General features: G+C 32.7%; 1 protein-coding gene across 3 annotated transcripts in view; it reads right to left on the bottom strand.

The window, feature by feature from the left end:
• Positions 1–15,033, bottom strand: part of LOC150089885 (WD repeat-containing protein 89) — a 150,237-nt gene that overhangs the window by 52,480 nt on the left and 82,724 nt on the right. For all 3 annotated transcript variants that reach the window (XM_090368884.1, XM_090368885.1, XM_090368886.1), the window contains exons 6-9: positions 8,165–8,276; positions 2,626–2,689; positions 1,962–2,093; positions 1,684–1,770 (exon numbers count right to left, since the gene is read on the bottom strand). In XM_090368884.1, coding sequence (XP_090225010.1) covers positions 1,684–1,770; positions 1,962–2,093; positions 2,626–2,689; positions 8,165–8,276 — 395 coding nt within the window. The remainder of the gene's footprint in view (positions 1–1,683; positions 1,771–1,961; positions 2,094–2,625; positions 2,690–8,164; positions 8,277–15,033) is intronic.

Below are 15,033 nucleotides of genomic sequence, written 5' to 3'. Positions count from 1 at the left end.
TCATACGGAAAGTGATAGAACTGATTGACAAAATATCTATTTCTTTACCTTGAATTATTAATAAAAACTAGAAACTTTTTTTCTTTTTTTTTTTTTTTTTGCCAAATTGATTAATTTCACTCTTCCTATCATGAATTTGGTTTGATTCAAAAAGCTTTTTCTTTCAATAACATTACTGGATGATGAACTGGTCCTCCAAATATGATTATATTCATTTAACATAATTTTAACTTAATGTTTTTGATAATCTACTTGGCCAATTTGCTATCTCACGAGTTCCATATGGAGCTAGCAGACTTACAAATGCTGTAAGGAATTCATGATAGAAAGTGTCAAACTACGTCTAAAATTCACCAAATTTATAAAGTCATACAGCTTCTGACATAAGCATACTACATATTTGAAATTGTAACAGCATACAAATTACCTTGCCAGTACAGTGTGTGGCCAATTGGTCATGCACAACAGCGCAAAAGCATACACATTTGATTAGAGCATGGTTCAAGCCCATGTAACTGCTAAAATGCATCCCATCTCTGTAAAAATAGTCCCATCTGTTAAACACTGGCTAAATGGAACTAGAATGACTCTGTTATCATACTATCTATTGCTTCTTATTCTTCTGTCATTACCAATTTTAAAGCATTAGTTAAAGTTACCATTACCAGTTGCTCATGTATAAAACTTTTCCTTCAGGCTTGGAAAATGTGTTCTGTTGCAACAACCAGTATTTCTACAATATTCCAGAAACTTATTGGTCCTATGCAGACAACTGTGCTTGCATTATGCACTTTCACCATGTGGCTAATCTGTCTATAATTATCAACTGTCTTGTTTGACATCAAATCCTATTTCAGGTCATCATTTATAATTAACTACACTCTTCGTAATCAATAAGAGAACACTAAAGATTATTCACACCATATCCTGTTTCAAGAAGTCTTTTTTTTCTTTTTTTAATTATTGGGCTGAAATATACTGTAGATTAACTAAGCCATACAGAATTTTCTTCTGGATGCTAATTTTTTCATAATTTATTGTGTCTTTGGTAAAAATTTTAACTCGCCTGTTATTTTCAATCTAACCATACTTAGATATATAATTTTTGGCATTTTTCAGTGAATTTTGAATCCTACTGATTAACTGTGGACTATACTGATTCATTTAAATTTTGTATCTTATTTTGGACATAAAAGGATAATCTCTATAAATATATTAAAATAAATCTAAATTAAATTAATGAATCTAATTGTTTAATAATTAAATTACAGCACAAATATTTTATTTGATAAAAATTAAATATACTATTTAATGCACATAGTTTGTGAACTACTGAGAGGATTCATTCCTTAGTTTCTGAATTATGAGCAAAACTATTTTTTGACTACTCATGAAGTAGATTGCTACCTAGCTATTGAAAATAAAATTTATGTTCATATTTATTTTCTGAAAAATGTTTTTAATAAATAAGATTTAATGGCATGAATGCAATGTTCTTTGTGAAACACAGAAAATGGTCGTGATTAAAAAGCTGGACCACATCTCATTTTGACACTAAAATATGTAAAAAAGGCTATTATGTTATATTTTAAATAAATACAGGTATATTAGCTATAAGGGTATAACAACTAAGAATAAACAAATTTATAAACAGGGAGCATGTTTAACTTTTATAATACATACACCATCAATGTTCCACACTTGCAGCTCTTCAGTATGGGTGATGCAACATAATCCATCCTGTGGCCCAGTTGTCCAACTGAGTATTCCCTAATTATGATTCAGAGATATAAATTTTCAAATTATTTAATAAATATGAAAGCTACAAAATATTAAAATATTTACATTGTTATTATCAGACATTTATATAAAATATAAAATTAAATAATGTTTTTTTCCCATCCACTAACCAAATTTCTTAATATTAACTACTTAAAAGCACAATTTCTAATTAAACTCACCACAGAGGATTCTGTGTTAAAAGTATTTTTCAATGCACCATTTTCAGTTCTTTCACCAATGTCAAATATATTTATTAATCCATCTGTTGAACCAGATGCTAAGTAATCTTTCTTCTCTGGATGAAACTTCACCTAAAAAAAAAAAAAAAAGTGAGGATAGAAATCTATTATGCTGCAAAGAGCAAGCATATATATATATCTGCTTCCAATTACCGTATTTCCCCATGTATAAGATGCACCCTTTTTCGAAAAATTTGGGGTATAAAAACTATGTACTATGTACAAACATCATCAATAACAATGTCTGGTATTTCGTGGTATGAAAATAATTAATCTTCACAGGATTGATATTTTTGTTCCCAAATATTCATTCAGGAAGTTGACTCTTGATATGCTAAAGTAACTTTGTTTCCTTTTTATTTAACTATTAATCTATCATGTTCAGTAAAGACAGAACAAGGGTATTATTATCTCAATCTTTAAAATTCCTATGTTATTACATGTTGTTCATGTTATAATAGTTGCATATTATTGATTATTTTAATTTCATGTTAATACTTTCTTTGTATTTATGCACTGAACTGAATTAGTGCTTAAGCATTGTAATGCATGCACTATTCCAAATAAATAATAATTCAGATTAGAAAGTTTTAAAAAAAATTACCTGTGTTATATCATCAGAATGCGAATCCCAGTAACCACCAAGTAATTCATACTTCCTAAAATCCCTACAAATTAAAAAATCGTAATTTAAGCAGATAAAACAAAGAAATACACATATATATATTTACACTTATAAATTTTTAATAATTTTCCAGTTTTCAGTTGTCAATTTTGAAGAATATATTTTAAAAAATTCAGATTCAAAGAGAAAAATGGTTCTCATACATAGTAGGATTGCAGTTGTTCAACATCTTGATTATCCAAAACATTTTTAAATGTTTTTTATTTAATATTTTTCCCTTAATTTTAATCAAAGAAATTGATATACTTAATCCTCAACCAACTACCTGCAAAAGTTCTGGAGTTCTCTATAACAGTGAAAATTCCACCTTCATTCATTTTACTAACATATCTCACAGAGGCTTATAAAGCTCAACAGGTCACCTCTGAGGTTTCTAGTTACTAAGTGCTGTAGCCCACATAATCAGAGACTTTCCACATATGGTCATCCCTTTGCCAATCTCATGATGTGAGTTGCCCATCTTTGAACCCTTTCAAAAAGCTCAATGTCTTTTTTCAGATGAGGTCTCCCTAACTGAACACAGTATTCCAAATGTGGTCTTACAATTGCCTTATACAGTGGGACAATGACCACCATATCTCTACAAGGTAGTCTGATAAATCATTGATAAGACACTATGAACTTTCCTGGCTACCTGTTTACACTGCTCAGAAAACTTCAATCTGCCTGTATTATAACTCCCAGATCCCTTTCTTCCTCTACTCTTTTTAATTCAACCCCACCAAGTGGATAATTTATTTTGGGGTTGCTATTCCCCAAGTGTAAGACCTTGCATTTTGCTGCATTGTAACCATTCTTGCAGCCTGTTCCAAGTCATCCTGAAGGAGTGCTGTTTGGTACTGTTCATTAATTACTCTACCAATCTTTACATCATCTGCAAATTTTGATATCAAGCCTTCTCTCCCATCATCAATGTTGTTTATGAAAATCAGATAGAACAGTGGTCCAAGTACCGATCTTTGGGGGAACTCCATTCCCGACTTTACACCACTCTGAAGAATATCCAATAATCACAACCCTCTTTATGTCCCGGAGTTCTGGAGTTCTCTATAACATTGAAAATTCCACCTTCATTCATTTTACTAATATATCTCACAGAGCCTTATTCAGATCTAGGGTACACAGGGTCGAGCCTTAATAAGATGAGTCTCATTCACTACAGGATATATTGTACACGACACTGGTTACTTGTACTGAGAAAGAAGAAAGGATTATGTGATTTTTTTTAACATAGTACGTAGTTTCTGCATTGGTCTTGCTACAGTTTTAAATTCTGCATCTTTAAAGAGTCTACTAAGTTGTTTATGCCATTACTTAATATACAAAATGGAAATAAAGCATTTTTTATTGGTTCTATTGACTGGTATGATATTTTGTGACCTGTCTTTTGCTTGTAGTTTAACTTGGTTAATAGTGGTGAGAGGTTTTTAAATAACATCACATATTTAAAAACCTGCTTGTTGGTATCTCAATCTCTAAGTGTAAAGCCAGCTTAGATGTGAAATATTTATAAGCATTTAAAAATTGGTTGAATACGATGAACCTTTTGTAAGTGAACGGGTGATAACTATTACAGTACAGAAACATATCTGAATTTGTAGGCTTGCGGTAAATGCTGAATTGTATTTTATATAAAATACAATTCTATCAATGTACGTTGCCCCTACCTCATTTTGGATTCATGGTTTTTATGTGCATGCGACAAGACAAATAACCTCTCCATTTGAAATCTTGAGACATACACACCATGTTATTTCCAACCTGTGTTCAAGGTGCTTCATTGGTAAGTTTAGTCAGCTTAAGGAAGAAAAGTTTTTAAAATTGTTTTTAATTTCTTATCTCGATTTATTTCTCATCCTAGTGATTTTAATTTATTTTAATGCCATCATCAAAATTTTTTCATTGTAATTAATTTTGGATACAATGTCTTCTTTCACTCAGTTTTGTGGGGGTGGTTTGATGTGTTTTATGTTCAGGTTGGGGCCCTTGACGTCCTATTCCGGGGTGTGCTGAATCATTCATGGTGCTGTGAGTGCAAGAATTCATTAAATTATTTTATCTGCCTAAATTTGGAGAGCATCAGTCTGAAGTCATTCTACATACCAGATTGAGGTAACCTCTTTTATACTTTTATAAGCAAAAGGATAAAAGAGGTTACACCTCAATAGGTTTTACATTGTTACAATGTAAAACCTATTGAACTTTTTAGTTCTGTTTTCATATTAATCCAAATTTTACATATCACATTCACATCAGTGTAGTGGGTGTTATTTAGAAGTTAACTGGACAATTTACTCAGCCTGCTTGGCTTTTTTTTTTCCACAGACATATCAAACTTCATAATCACTTAAAACATATCAATGTTCATAATCACAGAAGTTACTTTTCTCTTCTCTTAAGGCATATGGCTTTGTCAAAAGTAGCTTCTCTGGAAATTTTTCCTTCAATTTTCTTTGTTTGGCTACTACGTGCAATGCTTTTTTCCTATGTTTGTTGATCTGGAATTTTTGCTACACAGAATGTTTTTTTGTGCAGACTTACAACCTTTTTTTTTTTTTTTTTTTTTTTTTTTTAATCTATTTAGTCTTTCAGTTTAGATTTTCATAAACAGGGGTTTTCTTTGTAGAGTTCCATGAACTCTACAATAAATCATTTGGACATTTTAATAGCAATGTGAAAACTAGAGACAAAGCATGAACGCAGTTCAGCTGTAGGTTATTTCATAATGATCCAGGTTATGACTTTGGCATATGAGGAAATATGAATTCATCATTAAATAATTTAATGCTTTCTAATGATTATCAAGAGGACATTCTACAGCAACTGGAACTGATCCAGTCGCTAGTGAAGCTAGTTAAGTTTTTGGTGAATTTTTGAAATGTTCCAAAGTTTTTTTCATTTATTTGTGACCTAAATTTTATTTAATAGCTATAAGCTAAATAGTTTTTAGCTTATAGCTATTAAAACTGTTTAGTTATTAAACTAATTAAAGCTATTAAATAAATTTAGTTCTTATAGCTGATAACATAATCAAATTTATTACTTAAAGCAAGTATTTCAAAAACACTTGTTTGAATTACCAGCAGTGATTTCTGGAACCAAAACAAAATTTCTTTGCGTAATTAAAAATAAAATACTTTAATTAGCTGAATATAAATGGTATAGTGTTTATAATATTACTGTAAATATTATTACAATCTTGTGTATGTTAGCTTATTTTTGTTTTTAGCTAAGTATTTAAAAAGTTATAGCTTAATATTCAGAGAGCCTTAATATTCACAGAGTATTGCCAGCAATGATTCTCTTGTGATTATAGTCTTTTTGCTTGCACTTTTGTTGTTGTTACATGTATGCCAAGCTCTCACTAGCTAATGGAGATTAATTTCTTTTTGGCAGGAAATCCTGAATGTGGGAATCAGTGCCTATACTGCAGGTAGAGAAATATGTTACAAGTAAGAATTCTCCTATAGAACTTTACTTAGTGTAACAAGCAGTATAATTCATACATATTTATATAAGGTAATTAAACAGAAGTCTTCTGAATTTATTGCTAGATACTTTGTAATTTTAAATTTTATTTAAAAGAGCTTATGGATTTACCTAGAAAAGTTAGTCATAACACACAAAACAATACATGACTGATGGCAGAATTGCCAGCAGTGATGATTCTCCTGTGATTATAACCTTTTTGCATGCACTCTTGCTGTCACATGCACATTAGCTTTCATTAGCCAATGGACAGTTATTTCTTTGTGAAAAATACTACAACAACAACAAATCAAATTTATTTTATTTATTATTATTTTTTTGATATATGGGTGTTAGGTTCATAAGAGGAGCACCTCGATTACCTAATACCCTACTAACAGCAATAATTAACTTGCTGTATTTATTTCATGGTTCAAGTGTTTCCTAGGCTCAATAAGATTCTTGCTTCCAGAAATATCTGAACTCCTCAAACCTCCTCCTCTCCTATCAAAAGGTGAAATTAAACACCCTGTGTATTACATCAAGTGTGGGAGGTTTATGAAATCGTTTATGTTGGTCAGAGTTTTGGAAGGTGTTCAAAAGGATCCTTGAAACAGATAAGCAAAGTGCACCTTGCGAAAGAATGTAGGACCATATCTCCCCAGGTCTGATACTATGTTCTGCTAATACTGGACACTGTTGGAACTTACTGAAATTACATTTTTCAGATACTGGCACAGGATGAGGAGATGTTTACAAGAACTGTTCTTCATTAGGGCTCTCCCCCATTCCATTAATAGGTCCAAGGGGCTTCTAATTAAGAAAGACCTGGTACGCGTTTGCAAATGCAGAGCCTTGGCATAATCTCCCTCTACCTGCAACAGGCACCGACTCCCACATTCAGGATGGCAAAATGAACAGACCTTACAAGTAGAATTAACCAGACAATTTTACCTGCCAGGCCATCTTCAGCTACAGAAGATACCAACATATTTCAAAACATTCCACTCAGACGCTCCAGTCATAGTGCCACCAGAAATAGAAAAATTTTTCCTCTTCATCAACCTAAGAAACAACCCTTTCACTTCTGGTTTGGTTCTTCCTGGGCAGTTGCCAGTTATTCGGATAGTGATCAACACCAGGAATTACCTCGTGTGACAACCAAGTGGATCTTAGCATGTTCTATATTCCCTGTAGCTCTTTGTCACATTACATTATTTCATACACAGTATGAAAGAATGCAATTGTACGCATCTCATGCGGTACTTACATAGGATCTTAGAAATCTGGTCCGACGTGCACAGATAGTAAGGAATATAGGCAGTGGGTACACTGTCATGGGGGGGGGGGACAGCCTTGGATGAGTTGCAAGTTCTTGTGCTCGTAGTAAGCACCTGTCTAATACATGGTTTGGTATTTATTTTATTCTATCTGTAACGTCTATATTTTGTTAGTATTCAGTATGCGTTTATTTTCACTTGCTGAAGAAGTGGTTCATTACCCTGAAAGCTCCTTGTATTATCTTAACTTATTAAAAATCTAGTTACTGATCCACTGGGTGTACAGTATTATTATTATTACTCCCTTATGTTTATATGACTTTTCCCTCCTTATTTTGGAGTAGTATACATCCTAGAAACTTTATGTAAAGTCATATTCACAAACTCATACCATCATGTGATCCTTTACAGATCATAAGCTTAGTGACTGTTTTCCTTTTTTATTTTGCCATGACTGCCCCCCCCCCCCCAAGGCCTTTGAGACCCCCTGGAGCTAAAACTTACTGGTTAAAAATATTGCTGTAAAGTACACTCCTATACAAATATATATGTTTAGTACATAAATTAAAGATATTTGCAATTTAGTTTTTGAAATATTAAAAAACTTCAAGTCCTAAGGATACAAATACAAAATGAAATTAATTACATTTAGAATACTGAAAATTAGTCAATGATTAGCTTTCATGGAATTTACTGGCATATGGACGTACCAAAATAAAAGAAAGACATCATCCTTTATTAGTTCTGTTCCGGCACAGATAAAATTCTCAGTGAGATCAATATCAAAAGAACAAAGTGGTTTTGGCTTCCCCTCAGTGTCATCTGAAAAATAAGTTGGTTTAAATCATATTGAAATCATACTTTCTCTTCAATGAATGAAATTTAAATAAAAGGTTAAATTACCCAAAATTGACAAAAAGAAACAAGATGATTTGAAGCTTATTAGAGTTTAGTATCAGCCATATGGTGTAAGGAAGCCACCAGGCTTTTGTTGTTGCACCAGCCAAAAAAAAACCATGTATGATTCCCTTTCCTCCCACCCATCTAGCTGATGTTTAAATTTCACCAAGCTGTCAACCTTACCCATGAAACAACTTATTCCAGTAATTAACTGGCTGACTAAAAGAAAACTTCCTACAATCCAGTCAATGTTCCCTCTAAGCTGCGTGGGGTGCACAGTTGCTGCAATTTTCCTTTAAAAACGCTGTTGGAAGCACTGTCACAAGGAATGCATACAAAACTGGTTGATAATAACGTAGAAGCTGTGGAAGGTGCACCCTGATTCTAATTTTTATTAAAAATTGTTAGCACAAGGTAAATTTTAGTTTCTATAAAATTATTTGTATGACAGTAGTTGTTTTGCTAAAATTATAATAATAATTATTATTTTTAGTATCCTTACGATATCAAAAAGAAAGACTGAAGGAGAGTTAAATGTTTTGAAGAACAAAGCTTATGCAAGATTTAAGAAGGAATGGCTTTTTGCAGCTTGTAGAAATTGAACTACTATCTTCGCATCAAAAACACAAAATAACAATTGGCGATATTTTTAAATATTGAGATACTGGCAATGTTGTATGCACCATTTGTGTGGAAGAGAAATTTGGGGGGTGACTTCGATAGTGTAAAAAATATGGGAAGAATGGAAGTTACATTACTTAATTTTCAACCAGAGAATTCATGTAAATGCAGTTACCAAATTATGCAACCAGAAGAAAGGTGGAATTTTGTAAAATGTTAACTGAAACTCCAAAAGAGCTTGAAGCAAGAGTGGAACAAGATGCACGAAAGAAGTCTGACTCTAATATGGCCAAGGTGCTGATTGATAACATTATCTTAGCAATCAAAATTAATGCTACAATGCATTCCATGCAGGAAATTCATGCATGTATCCAAATATGTAAATATACCAGAGTTGGCGCAGCAAGAACTATGCATTTGAATTTGTTGAGTGTATCAACTTTGTACTGCAGAAACAAATAATGGCAGAAATGCAGAAATCTGCTTTCCATACATTAATTGCTGATGAAAGTACAGACATTTCTGTACAGAAAATGTTAATTTTGTATTTTAAGTTCCGACCAGAAAATGAAACTTCCTACAGGATTGTTTGCAGGTATTTTGAAACTAATTGCATGTGACAGTACAACTATTGTTGAAGCAATAAGAATAATCTTGATCTTCAAAAGATGGTAATGTTTACATCAGACAGAGCACATGTTATGCTTGGAAAGAATAATGTTGTGGCAGCAATTCTTTGATGAGAAATAAAGCTTGTTTGTTTGTTTGTTATTTGGAGCATTAGCAACTAAGGCCATATTGCTCCAGGATAGGATATGCAGTGGTCATTTGCTGACCTTTCCGCATCCTCCATATTTGGTGGTGACGGGCTCAAACCCCGGTCTAATCAAGAAGCGAGAAATAAAACATCCATCTGAACAACACTGCATTGTCCACAGAGAAGACCCGGATTAAATGATGCGTGGAAAAAAAAAATCATGTGGGATATAGAAACACCGTTACGAACAGTATATACAATGTTCAGTAGGCCGTCTATTAAAAAAAATGAAAGCTAGAAGAATTAGCCAATGTCACAGAATGTGATGTTTTGTCATTTCGACCACTAAACAAAGTGAGATGGTTGGCAAGACAGTTTGCCGTAACTGCTTTAATGGGTTTTAATCCAGTATTGTAAAGAGCAAGTTAATGAATGTAAAAATCCAACCAGTAACTACTGCCTGAAGGATTTGAACAATTCACAATACTGAGTAGTGCTAACTGTTCTTAACGATGATTTAGAAGATCTGGCATCTCTCTGTAGAAAAATTAACAAGATAAGGTCAAAGTATCTTGGCCATACTGTTTACTGGAGTGACAAAGTAAAAGATTTGCTTTCATCTATAAGTTCTGATGTCGATACTATGCCTGTTACTCTATTCATTAAACGTGTGCGTGATCACTTGGACAATACATTTCCTGATGATGAGTTAAGAGAATAGCAAGCTTTTGACCCAATTGCTATGGCAAACACAACCAAATTTGAATTTGGAGAAGAGAATGTTAAACAACTAATAAAAAAATACTCAGCTACCATTACAATAAATGAAAGCACTGCCACAATAATATCACATCAATACTGTGATTTGAAATTCGCTGTTTCAGAGAAGGTTAAGAGTGGTTCAATTAAGTTGTTCACTGAAATGTTGAACTACTTGCTCAAAACGAAGAATTTGAAGAACTGTCAATTCTTCCCGAGATCTTTGGACATTAAGCTTCTAGTGCTGAAGGCAAATGTAAAATTTCATCATGTAAATCTAGAAACAGACCGAAAGTTGAACATTTGAATGATCTGATGATGATTAAGATGTACCTTTCACCTCGGTGTGAAATTAATCTAGATAGTGTTTATAATCAATGGATTTCTAATAAGGACAGACAAGAAAAGGTTCTTGAAATGTGAAATAATTTTTTTGTTGCACTGATTTTTATTATTGCACCATTCAATTAATAAATAAAATATAAAATATGAAGTTTTACAATTTTCATTGTAAATATTCTTATTATTATGTAAGTTACAAAAAACTTTTAAAGTGCCAAGCAGATATCAGGTCATGTAAAAATTTTCTGCTCAGAGCAGTGGCAGGTCCATGCAGCTGTAAAAAAAAATTAAGAGGGAACATTGAATCCAGTCTAAACTTCTTCCCACGTAATTTGAATAATGGCTCCTAGTTCTTGGAATAACTTATAATAGTGAAAATTCTGCCCACATTCATTATTAATTTTATCTTCCCCTTTCAGAATCTTGTAGGCCTCAACCATGTCTTTTCTAAGGTACCTAGTTACCAAGCTCTGTAGATGCATATTTGAAGTCTTTCTCACATGGGCACCCTGCTTGCCATGGACCTTTTGAGAAGCTTAATGTCTTTTTTTAAGTGTGGTCTCCATGCTTGGACAAGGTATTTCAAATGTGGCCTTACAATTGCCTTGTATAATAGGATTATGACTCCTATCTCTGGAAGCAAATGTTCAAAAAAAGTCATCAAAAAGGCACTGTGGGCCCATCTTGCTCTAAACTATCTGCAGCGCACAGAGAATTTCAGGTTTTCCTGATATATGAATTTTTATAATACACAAATACTAAGTCTACAGGATTCTATTAAAAAAGTCACTTTGATTTAGAATGCATATATTTTTCAGTATAATTAGTATAACAGGAATGATTTCAGTGTTAATTTATACAGTAGACTTAACTGATAGCAGAGAATAATCTATCAAAGGAAAACAAATTTCAGCATGCAATGCAAACCACTGGTATTCAAGACCAACACAGATAAATTTTCAACATTGACAACTGACATTTGTGACCAACACAGATAAATTTTCAACATTGACAACTGACATTTGTGACATTGACATTTGTAGTCTGTTGATAATTAGAAATTGTTCAGTTTAGTGTCAACAGTGATTCTGAAAGACCATGTATATAGGTGCAATTTCTTTTCAGCTCATTGTCTGGGAATTTATGTATATGTGGTATTTCAGTTTCCCCCCCCCCAAATTGTGATACCACAATTACAAAAATACTCACTGAGAACATGCAGCTGAACCTCATATTGTTTGAAAAGTATTCCTACAACTGAAAACCTAATGAAGACCTGCCACACTTCTTCAGCCTTGGAGAAATGGAAGAAGTCTTTTTCAAGGACCTTAGATTAAATGTTCAGATATCACTGTATCAGTGAAGAAAATGCAATAAAAAATTCCTATGGCTGGAACACACCACAGTGTGCATGTTTATGAATGTAATGGTTCCTCTATAATACACTGAGATTTTCTGTGACCCATATTCATACATAGTAAAATCCATTATAACATACATGGTAATATTAACACATTATAATGAATTTCTTGAATACAGTACTCTAGCATTAGTAGAGGCATTTGATGCAAGAAAGCAAGCTTATGCAGCATCAGCCAAAAAAAAAAAAAAAAAAAAAACCCACTTCCACTTCACCCCTCTGTTCGTTCGAAATACCTGTCCAGCTGAGCCTTAAACTTATTTAGGCTATCAACCTCCACTACAAGGAATGGCAGTCTGTTCCACCAACCAACCACCCGCTGGCTAAAGGCAAATTTCCGCACGTCTATCCTACATCTGTCTTTCCTCAATTTGAATTTATGCCCTCTCAGGTGATTTTTCTGAGCTAGAGGAAGAATCCCATCAGCATTGAGCATGCTTAAACCATTCAAGGCTTTATACACCTCTATCAGATCACCTCGCTGGTGCCTAGTCTCCTTTGTGGGGAGAGGTTTGAAATGGGTACTACAAAAGGATAAAAAAAAAAATTTTTTTTTTAGAGTATCATTGAAAATATATTTTATTTATAAGAAATATCACACATTCAGAAATATGATATAGTAGATGCAACAATATTACTTTCCACATATTAATACATCAACTTTTGATTTTAATGCTGAAACTTTTTATCTCAGCATTAATATGGGAATTAAACTTTAGTGTAATTGAAAATATGTGGGTTCAGCTAGCACCAACTTGGATTCAATTACCAATTCGCATACATTTTTTTTTTTGTTGATCAAGTGAACTGCTTATGCAAATGTAAGTGGAAGAGCTTGAAATCATGAAAAAACAAGGCCTGTTTTTCCACTGCCCCCAATTTGGCTTTTGCATGCTTTCTTTGATTTCGGTGTTTTTTTTAAAACTTACTCTGCAAAATAAAGGGATGAGAGGACTATAGAAATCCAAAATTAAAATCAGACTTTTTTTTTTTTGTAAGATACTGCTGGAATATTGGACTAGAGGGTGTAGCTCCCATAACCATATTTATACAATTCGGGCTACACAAAACCTTTCATAATTTTTCTTTCATTGTGAACCAGTAAATTAAGTATAGGTGGACCTTGAAAATAATTCATTGCACTTCATTTTAGTGAAAATTTTGTTAAAATGATATTTGCTAATGAGATTTTTCTGTATTTTTCTTTGTTTATATAACTACAGAGGCAAAAATGAGCCTTTGTCTCTAAATCAGGTGTTCCAAGGAACTATAGAATTTCCTTGAAAAAATATACAGAAATGGAATGTAAAAATGTTTCCCTATAAGATTCAAATGCCCCCATAGTGCACTTAAATCTTATAGAGAAATGCTGCCAATCTTACTTGTTATTTTGTTTTCTTGACATTTGGTGTCAACTTTGTAATGGCCATTCCACTTAAATGCTTCATTAACATGTGAAGTGCTGGTCAATGAATTCCACTGTTCCCTATCAATAATGCCCTTTTCACTGCCCACCTGCTTGAACTTCCTGCAAAAAAACAACCACTAGTCTACGGTACCAGTAAACTTACACTACGCTACCAGTAAAATGTGCATCTGCCATAAATAGATGCCGTTTTCAAATCTTTTTGATTACCCTATACCTGATATAAAAATCAAAACTAGAACATTTTCAGCCCTCATGCATATAAACTTTAAATATTTTTATGAAAAGGAATAAATGAACATGCACATACAAAGGATATTGTGAAATAATTTTCTGATTTCAAAATTTACTTTGGCTACACCGAAAAGCAGTTATATTTAGGTAGAAAGATTCAGTTTTCTTTCAAGATAATGTTCATAAGTACTTCAGGTATGGCTCTGCAGATATAAAGACACCCAATTTCTTGCCATATAGTTCATAAAATATTGAGCTGAATTCTCCCAGAAACAACACATATCTTTCCTTTAAAATAACAAGTGGTGAAAGAAACCTGATTCCTAATTTTTCTTTAAAAAAAAAAAAAAGTCAAAGATGTCACAATTTGATGAACAAGATAGCCAGAGAATGGGCCAGAAGATAGCAGCAGTGAACTGAAATTTCTTGTTCACACACATCAGATTGCCATATAGAAGTGAAACATCTAAGATGTTAGCCAGCTTTTTTTACAAAAAAAAAAAGTGGTGCTGGGCTTTTCTGACTCAGTTCCACAGTTGCTAGATCACAACTGAGTAAGGCAGCAAAAAATTGTAGTTTCATTTCCAATCATAATTCTTAGATTGATGAAGCATCCAGTGAAGGTGTCATTTCTTCAAATGTAATATGTAATTTTTATTATGGTAGAATTCACTTCTCACCTCAAATAATTAGAAAATTGATCTAAAATGAAAAAACACTATATAATATCATGAGTGATGTTATATAAAATTACTCATCATCATCCAAGCTGATTACACCTAGTAGGTATACAAGTCATTACAGTATTAAAAATCAGTCTTTCATTCACTATTTTCTTCCATACTTTTAGACCTTTATCCCACACCAGAGTTAGCCTTTTTTCTCCAAATGCTTGTACAACACCATTAACCCACCTTCCTCATAGTCTGCCTCTGGGCCAATTACCATTCATTTTTTTTTTAAATACTTGTTTAATTAATCTGCTTTCTTCTATTGTTTTTATCCATCACTTACTTCTGAGTGGATATTTGTTACTGCTTTTTTTCTCATTTGTAATATTGTCATGCCAATGTTTCCATTTGTTAGTTCTATTCATTTTTATTAAAACTCTAATTTCTGA

This window comes from Mastigoproctus giganteus, chromosome 2 (assembly GCF_048544385.1).
Source record: "Mastigoproctus giganteus isolate SK-2022 chromosome 2, ASM4854438v1, whole genome shotgun sequence".
NCBI classification, from domain to species: Eukaryota; Metazoa; Arthropoda; class Arachnida; order Uropygi; family Thelyphonidae; genus Mastigoproctus; species Mastigoproctus giganteus.
Note: the sequence above shows the minus strand (reverse complement) of the source record. Positions and strands in the feature narration are given on the sequence as shown.